This window comes from Centruroides sculpturatus, unplaced genomic scaffold (assembly GCF_000671375.1).
Source record: "Centruroides sculpturatus isolate CEXI.00-Female unplaced genomic scaffold, Cexi_2.0 scaffold1321, whole genome shotgun sequence".
NCBI classification, from domain to species: domain Eukaryota; kingdom Metazoa; phylum Arthropoda; class Arachnida; order Scorpiones; family Buthidae; genus Centruroides; species Centruroides sculpturatus.
This window is the reverse complement of record NW_019385586.1, coordinates 81,308-90,946: the sequence shown is the minus strand read 5'-3', so window position 1 is coordinate 90,946 and position 9,639 is coordinate 81,308. Positions and strand designations below refer to the sequence as shown.

The 9,639-nt window shown below is 31.2% G+C and overlaps 1 protein-coding gene across 1 annotated transcript; it reads left to right on the top strand.

The window, feature by feature from the left end:
* The first annotated feature begins 599 nt into the window (after window positions 1–599).
* On the top strand, window positions 600–7,984 carry LOC111640346 (DBH-like monooxygenase protein 1 homolog). Its single transcript, XM_023386361.1, has 14 exons — window positions 600–949; window positions 1,067–1,216; window positions 1,287–1,469; window positions 1,532–1,618; window positions 3,401–3,589; window positions 3,658–3,757; window positions 4,553–4,719; window positions 4,791–4,848; window positions 4,918–5,003; window positions 7,018–7,056; window positions 7,136–7,195; window positions 7,263–7,396; window positions 7,476–7,641; window positions 7,718–7,984. Exons 1-14 carry the CDS (start codon window positions 707–709, stop codon window positions 7,982–7,984), a joined length of 1,929 nt encoding a protein of 642 aa, XP_023242129.1. The 5' UTR covers window positions 600–706.
* The last annotated feature ends 1,655 nt before the right edge of the window (window positions 7,985–9,639 follow it).

Genomic DNA, 9,639 nt, shown 5'->3' with positions numbered 1-9,639 from the left:
AGGTTTTCTAAATCTTGTGACAATATTGTATCATTAAATCCTGATATTTTTAAACACATTATTTTCATTTATTTAATTATTTAGATGCTTTTAAGAACTAATAGATTAATTCAATAAGAAGAAATTTAATATATCTCCGGCTAGTAGAGGAGCGAAATAGCTAACAAATCACAGGAAATTCTTTGCAGTAATAACACAAACGCTTAGGCCATTAAACCCATTAAAAAACAAATAAGTTGAATAGCAAGACATTTGCACGTAATAAAAAAAAAATTCAAACTTGTTTTTACAGTTTTCTCCTATGACAATAATGAAATAATACAGATGTAAATATGCATGATTATCTTCAATGCGTGCTTTGTTTTTAAAATTAAATAATTTAGAAATATATTTAATATAACCTAAAATATTAAAGAAATATCTCAATTCTCCATTTTCTAAAATATTTATTAAAATTTATTTCATAAATATTATCAGAATCAATCTTTAAAAAAGATAGTAAATACTTTTAAGTTCTAACGAAATTTTTATTTATTTTACGAATTATAAATGCATCGTTTATAGTAAAATAAGAAAAAACACCAAAAAAAAAACAAAAAAAGGTGAAGGAAATTTACTACGTTTAATATATTTCGTGGGAGATTAGTAAAGTCTTCAGACATCAAGAACTGGTTTTATTTGAGAGTCGTTCTCCATAAGAGATGCAATGAACTCTGCTTCTCTTCTTCTCATCTTTTGCTTTTCTTTAATATCAGCACAAAACTGGACAAATTATTTAAAATTAGATCCTAATTACGAAGTTCGATGGTCAATACAAGGCGAATGGATCACATTTCAAGTTGAAGTAGCCACAAGAGGATGGGTGGGATTCGGAATTTCTCCTAACGGAGGAATGACAGGTAGCGATATAGTAATAGGATGGGTGAAGAATGGAAGAGCACAGTTTCATGTAAGTATTTTAGAAAAATCTGAAACATAATTAAGTATTAAAGATTTATCTTTTAAAATAGATTTGATAAGTATATATCGTTAAATTTTAGTAAAAAAAACGTTATAATATTAACAGGATAGATTTGCAGATGGAAAATTTCAGCCCGCAATAGACGAAAGTCAAGATTGGAAGTTACTTTGGTGCTGCGAAAATGATACTCACACTTCTATTCGCTTTACAAGATTGATGAACACCGGAGACTATGAGGATTTATGCATTAATCCTGTAAGAGATTAAGATATAATCACACGTTTAAAATATTGATATTTTGAAATTTTACGTAAATTCTTTACAGGAAGAAACAGTAAGAATGATTTACGCTTATCATAGTGACGATCCAAATTCACCTTCTACAATATTGTATCATGGAACAAAGCGAAGAGGATCAAGAAGTATTTTACTTAGAAACAATGAAGAATTATTTAAACATTATGCAAACACAGAAGATATTCATTATTGGGACGTTAGAAGTGCTAACGTAAGTCACTTATAAAAAACTTCTTTGTATCTTTGATTTAAAAAAGAAAATTTCTTCTTTAGGTTTTATTGCCAGAAGATAAAGATACTCAATACTTTTGTACTCTAATAAAAAGGCCATATTTAAGCCACAAGCATCATGGAATAGAGGTAATTTAGTAGAAATTTATTTTATATTTAAAAAAAAAACAATAATTTTATATAATTGCAATATGAGATTTAAAGTATCGCGAGTGCAGGTTAGTTTTATAGACAATTGTTGATAATATTTGCTGATTATTTCTTAATAACTCATTTAAAATAAATTACATTTAAATAATTAATTACTCTTTTATTCAAAATACGAGGTTGAATCAATTAGCCGCATATTGCATTTTTTAAATCTACAGTAAAACTGTTCAAAACGAAACCTTAATAAAACGGAATCTGCCTAAACGGGAAAAATTCTTAAGAAAACAGTGATTTTCTGTGTAAAACGGAAACCTGTTAAACTGGAAAAAATATTTGGTACCGCACGAGCTCGGTTTAAGCAGGTTTCACTGTATTAGAGAAATTAAAGCGGGACTACAAGATCATTTTTCATAATAGTTTCCTTGCTTTTCATCTCATGCTGTCTATTATTGACCAAGCTTTTTATGCCTTCAGAAATAAATGTTTTTAGTTCAAAATCAAACCAGTAAAAATTGCATTCTTTACTTCTTCGTTCGTGGCAAATGGAAAATTATCAGAAGAGTTGAAGCTTGTAATTTGTAAAAAAGTAAAAGAGTTGAAGTAACTTTTTAAAATCATTGTATTGTTCCACAACAGTGCTAATTCTCGAAATGCTAAGTCCACTGTTCAAATTCTCAAGAATCGGACTTTGAAACGTTACAATGTACATGCATAATTCTGGTCCTTGCTGCTTTGGGTTAGCATCTACTTGATCCTATCAACATTTAAAAAAATCAAAAATTTCCAACGGATAAAAAAAGGAAAAAAAGCAACGTATTAGTATCTCGCTTTTCAACCGAAAACGTTTTTATCTGAAAGCTTAGAAATGGGGCCCACCAGTGACCGAGCGGTCTTCGTCTCCGCACTAGACCCTGATCACTGGGAGTTCAGTCATGGGTTCGTGCCCCTTTCGGACGGACTGGCAGCATGGAGTTTTCCGGGTTTTCTCCATGTCGATGACGCCTGAATAGGGCCAGTTTCCCATAGGGGAAACTGGCCCTATTCAGGACCTGGTCCTACTGGACCTGAATAGGGGCCAGTTTCCCATAAAAGTCCTCCCGGAAGGCATTCTTTCCCCCGCCCGCGTTAAGGCCATTTCCATAAGGCCAGCTCTTCGGTCGCATAGCGATCATAATAAGTCTATCGGAGAAAGAGCACATAAAGCTAGAATCTCCATATAAAATTATTAAGAAACAAGAAGGCATAGAAATATTCGTGTAACGAACTATATACGTTGAAAATCAAAGAAAATATGTTGAAAAATGAAGTTCTTGTAAGAGCTCTTACCATAATAAATCTTAACAATAAGTTACGGATAATTTTAGATTAGCCCTCGTACAGTTGAAACACATCCGCATGTACCAGTGGTTCTTAACCAGTGTTCCGCGGAACAGCAAACCATCTCGAGTGTTCCACAAAAGAAAAGATTTTAACGATTTTATTCAAATTTATTTCTATTGCAATATTCGTAGACAATTCCGTGTTTTTATTTTATTCACTATATTAAAGTTTATTACTTTATTGCTTCATTGTTTCCTGAGAATAGTAAACATGGAATTGCTTATCAATTTTTGAATATATTGATGATAATACTCAGTGTAATAAAAAGTATATGAATGGGGTTCCGCGGCCTCAGAAAGATTGAAAACCACTGGCATATACTGGCATATTAGCATATTACACAAATATATTAATAAAACCTTAAATGTTTAATTTATTCAGATTGCTCCGATAATTCAACCGGGAAATGAGCGATTCGTGCATCACATGGTTTTGTACGAATGCTACGTAACTGAGGATAAAATAGCACCATTTCTGAAAAAACAATATCATGAATGTTTCGATAAAAATAATTTCCCGATCTTCACGTTTTGCTTAACTCCTACTGTTGGATGGGCTGTTGGAGGAGGGGTATGTTACTTATTTTTATAACTGCAGTTTTGTAATATTTAATATTTAATTATTTAATATTTTTACAGCATTCATACTTACCAAACAACGTCGGCTTTCCGATTGGATTACCAAATTTAGTTTGGTATCTTTTAGAAGTTCATTACGATAATCCCGGATTAGAAAAAGGTATTTTATAATAAATTATTGAAAAATATAGAAACATTTTTTATTGTCAATCAAAAACTGTTTAAAAATCTCTGAAGAATTTTTCTTATTTACATATTTGACAGGGGAAATAATAATAGGAGATTATTTTAGGAAACAGATAAATAACGCTTTAAGCAGGATTTATTTTTTCCTATTGTTGTCTGAGGGCATTAAGAGAGCCTTATAATCATATCTATCATAAGTTTGGCCAGGCCCACAATGTGAACGGACGAAGATAAATCTGATATATGCGAAGCAGACTGCCCATTCCTTGAGTTGTTTGCCAGAATTTTATTTTGAGTCTTCCAGAACAGTAGATTGTTGCCTTAACCGTCTTGGCCATCTGTCCATCCGTAAAGTAGAGTTATAAATTATGACTTCAATTATTAGCTACATTCAGTTATTATGAATTGGATTAATGGAATAAGCCAACTTCTTAGGCGATTTTCCAAGGAGAATGCTTCTTGAGAGGACTTTGTAGAAAACTGATCCTGTTTAGGTCATGTGAAGAAAACCCAGAAAACTCCATGTGGCCAACCTATTGGTGAGGTGGAACCTCGTGACCATTCAGTGTTCAGTGGTTTTTATCCGCTCTGCCACTGGTGGAACTAAGCTAATATGTTTTTTGATATTAGCCGTTGTTTGATCGATATGTACTAAAAATAACCGAATTAAAATTAGATATCTTACTTTACTGACAATATTTATCAATAAACAAAAATCATAAATGGAAACCGCAAAAAATATCTTTTAATTTAAATATTTATTAATTAGGAGTGGTGGATAGTTCCGGATTAAGAATCACATATACATCTATGCTTAGAGAACATGACAGTGGAACATTGTCTATAGGTTCTTTATGGTACCCTTGTATGTTTGTACCACCGAAGCAAGAAGAATTTACAATATCAGGTCACGCACATCCATCTTGTCTTAGACAGGTAAGTTAGCATCTTTTTATATGTGATTTTCTTTTATGTCAATCATATTACAAAAAGTTTTAAATTTATAGAGATTTCCTCCTGAGGGAATTAAAGTATATACTACTTTACTCCATTCACATATTATAGGTTTGTAATTATAATAAAAGAAATTTATTCTTTTTGTTTCATCGATAAAATATTGAAATTAATTTTCAGGTAAAAGAATAACAGTAAGACATTTTCGAGGAAACAGAGAACTAGAACCTTTAAGTAGAGACAGAAACTATGATTTTAATTATCAAGTAAGAATATTTAATACAGATTAAATATAAAATTTTCTCCATCAATCATTCATTAATTCGATTCGCCTGTATCTAGGACAAACTTTCAGTTAAACAATTGATTAATGATGATAAATAAGGCTGTATCTAATAATATAGTTTTAATATAAATGATGGAACACAGTCGCATTTATAAAGTAATCCTCGGTTAATATGTTTCTTGAAACAGCGTGTTAAACAAATACAGTGCCTAGTAGTGATGCTTCTTTAAACCTAGCTACAGAAAAAATATAGCTAGAGTTGTAGGAATGACTCTTAATATGCAGAGGCAATCCGTAAAAACGATGAAACTTATTGTAGGGAAATCACGTAAATCTTTGTCTTTGTTTTAATTTATTCTCTAGCTGCATTTTGCATTCTTTAAGTCATATTCCGATTATAAAAATGGGGACCGAGCGCAGCGTGGCTGGGACCCCCGTTCTACATACGTAAAATTGTAAAAAATTTATCTATAATTAATGAACTATGTCGAAACGAAAATGTATGTAAGAAAACACGAAGATTTTTCGTATTCCATTGTTGATTTGGCACACTAGTAGCAGCGGACAAAACACAACTACCAAAGTGTAAAACACAATTTTTACTTTTATCAATTACAGTATAAATAAGTAGTATGTTCCTCGAATAACGCGAAACCTCGGATAATCGGGGTTTTTACTGTACTTATTTGAAAGAAAGTTTATTCGTATTAATAACAGTTCAGTACCGGACCAAACATCCAGCAAGCTTGGAACCGGAAGTGATCCAAATTTCTGGATTCTACTGTTTTTGGACACAAACTAAATATATACTTAGAATATAAAATAAACACAAGTTCGTTCTTCACTTTCCATTGTTTAACACAACGTATTTAGCATTGACACTGGAACTGGCATAGTGAGAGGCTACGCCAGCTATACTACAGCCCACCAAATTTAATTATAGCCAGTTTCAAAATAGCCGATTTTCTGGTAATTCCGGATTTTTAGAAGCTGAATAATTGATACGGTACTCTATTAACAATTCATAAAATGAAATCTATTATTTTATTTTTATGGTTAAAAAAATTAAATTGTTAGATTAGGTTATTCTATATCTGAATTAGTAATTTTCTTGAATCTTAGAATATTAGATAAGTTGTACGTCTTCTTATACAGTTTGAAAGCATTCTATAAATATTTCAGGATAATTTCAGACATTTTTCTAAACTTAAAATATAAAATGCCGTTCTTGCAATCAAAAGAAAACGCTTTTGTTCTTAATAAAAAAAAAATTCATGAGATGGATGCGGGATCGCATGGGTCCAGGACTTTTTTCTATAGATAATCTGTTCCAGATACGTCGTCCTTTACCACTCGGCAGATCTATTGTAGGCTTCGCCAAACCCATAATACATATGATTAAAGGCCTTCTTAATGCCTTACAGGCCGGAAAGGGTTTAAAATGCAAACAAAGTAATAATAATTAATTGTTTTGTAAATATTTTAACTGTTAATATTTAAAACATATTAAATGGAGTTCTGTTATTTTATTTATGCTGCTAACACCATGCTGAGTTGATTGCATTGTGGATCATCATTGGTTTAGTTTATTTGCATAAGGCAAAGCTACACGTAGGCTATGCCTTCCGAGAGGACTTTTCCTAAGGAAACTGGCCCATATTTAGATATTACTAACGTAAAGAAATCCCGGGAAACTTTATTCACCAGCCCGTTGGCGAGGCGAACCCGCGACCAACTAACTACCAGTGTTCAGTAGTTTTATCCATTCGGCTCCATTATCACTGCATTGTGATAAACTCAAAATTCATGATTAACGTATTCTTTTTCAATCAATATATTATAATAAATTAATTAAAACTGAAATATCAAATAAATATTTGTTATTCTAATAATTTATTCGTTGAGAAGCAGTAATATTCATAGATAATATATTAACTATTAAGTACGAATTGATTTTTAAAATATTTATTATAAAAGAAAATTCTTTCTATTAGGAATACCGCACGCTTCCGAGAGAACGAACTGTTTTACCTGTAAGTTGCTGCTTAATTTCATAAATATATAATTTTCAAATTTATTAATACTGATAAAAGCATATTTATTAACTTTCAGACGGATCATCTGATTGTCGAATGTGTTTATGATTCTTCAGAGAGAAGCACTCCAACTTACGTATGTCAGTTTTCTTTCTTATGCTTATATATTCCTCGAAATTTAAACGTGCAAAAATAAACTTTAGGGTGGAATTTCAACGAAAGAAGAGATGTGTGTAGCATTCTTGGGATATTATCCAAGATTAAATATGTCAGGAGCACTTAGTTGTCCTTCTCCTAGCAACGTCCTAAAAGCAATGGGAATTAACGAAATGTCATCGTAAGCTTCTCTTTACAGTTCAAACTTTACTTTAAAATATTTATTCACTTATTTAATGAGTATTATTTTATTACTACAGTGATGAAAGATTTGTCGTTTCTCCATTAACTAGCAAAAACGAGAGTTATTTCAGTTTTCTCGATTCGTATCCATGGAATAAGAGCTCAGTAAAGGCCGTGCAAAGAGCCATGAAATTCAGTCCACATATAAATTTTTGTTTCGATAGAGGAGGAAAAGGGATAATTGTAAGAATAAATTTAAAATTAAAATTACAATGTTAATGTCTGAATGTGTAAAATGTATATTTAAACAATTTTACAGAATCCTATATTATCAAGATATCCAAGAGTAAAGCACTTTTACGCAGACAAAAATACTTGTACGGTAAGACCTCCGCAAAGGAAACCAGTTGTAGAACCAGCAAGACCAACTATGCCTTCACATACTAAAAGGCCAGAAATTCGTTATCCTCCAAATACTAGAGTTACAACAAGGAAGCCTGACAGCTCTGCTGAGATACCTTCAGAGGAAGTACCGTATGTACTTCCTTATCCTTTAATCGAACAAATAGTTATAGAATCTGGTTAAAACTAACTTAGCAATTGAATTTATATACAAACTAAATAGACGTGATTCAGCATATCTCTGACGGCTTTTATGTTAATGGAAAATGTTTAATTTAGTTCATGCTAATGATTTTAATTACATGTGACGGCTTTCAATTGCCACAAGTGCGAAGGTGTCGCAAAGTTTCCAGGAGTGGAATCATATTATATTATGCTTCATGGGCATTAGATAAACGTGATTGTATGAATGTAAACTTGACTTTAATTAATTTAATTTAATTTAAATATAAATTTTACTATCGAGTGTTTTCGATAATTTAGATTATCACCAACATAATTTGAATAGTTTATCTGTTGGCATAAGAATTGTATTTATACAGAAGTTATTCTCAAAATTTGTGTACTAAGACTTTTATTAATAAAAAATAAAATCTTATAATTGATTTTAATAAATGTATTTTAATATAAGTAGTAATTTGCACGAACTGCAATTATTTTATTACGTGAATTTGTTTTCCATAGGAAATAACTGAAAGACTCGATTACGATGAAATAATTCCATAAGCCAAGCACCTTAAAAAAATACATATAACAATCATTGCGTTTGTGTTTTTGCTAAATATGCTTAATATTGATATACGTCGACATCAGTAATTAGCAGCCAACCGCTGTAATTCTAGGCTTACTGAGCCTTGATTAAATTTCTGCTAACGCCATTTTGTCATTTATCTTGGGCCTGTTGTATTCATTTTCATTGTCAGATCTTAATCGTTTTGTTGTATCTTTCAAACCACAGTTTTGTAATTTTACCTGCGCTTGAGATTTAAAAAAAAAATTGAATAAATAATTTTGTCAAACATTTTATTTTATTTATTTATTTATTTTTGCTTCAATTGAATTTAGCACAGAAGAAAATTTTTGGAAAACTTTTTGGTAGAATTATACTTTAATTCATTTTATTTTTCAGAACCTAAATTTTTACTTGGCATTAAATAACATTTGACATATTTATTTTCTCGACTGTTGTATAATATAGCATAGCTGAAAGTATGGTGATCGGTCAAATTCTATCTCCTCTCCTGGGTCCTTTGCATCACAACGTCTCTGAACGTTTTGACGAAACCAAAAATGTAAAAAGAAATCCGCATATAATATTCTGTGTGTATCGGCGTCGATTTTGCATCATATCTCAAGACTAATCCAAAAATTTTGAAACTTGGTACAGTAATTTTCATACATGGGGCATTTGCTATTAAATTTTAGAGATGACAAAAGGGATATGGAACATATCTAGAGTGGGGTCAAAGTTAATTAAAATTTACTCCTTATTGACATTTACAATTTGTTTAGAGACCTGTCCGTACTCACAAAAAGGCTTTTACTTTTTATGCTAATTAATGCTTGGACTGAGTAAACGAAGCTCATTTATTTACACTCAAATGGCATTAGATATAACTTAAATAAACTTCTCCGAATCCGTTTGATAAATTTCCACCAAATTTAATATGGTTATTGTCCGGGTGAATGTGACATTAAACTGGAATTTTGGCTGTTTACATAGCGCGCGCAGCAGTTCAGTTTTGTTTATAAGCGTACAAACACACGTTACTAGATTTTTGCTCAACATTCCTCGAATTTTAAACAATTTAACATAACAACTGACTCTATCTTAACAGC

Bases quoted from the DNA above. Each gene is read 5' to 3' on its own strand.
- LOC111640346 (XM_023386361.1), top strand. From the start codon at position 707: ATGAACTCTGCTTCTCTTCTTCTCATCTTTTGCTTTTCTTTAATATCA. The intron at 4,849-4,917 runs GTTTGTAATTAT...ATTAATTTTCAG, and splicing joins ACTCCATTCACATATTATAG to GTAAAAGAATAACAGTAAGA. The intron at 7,196-7,262 runs GTATGTCAGTTT...AATAAACTTTAG, and splicing joins AGAGAAGCACTCCAACTTAC to GGTGGAATTTCAACGAAAGA.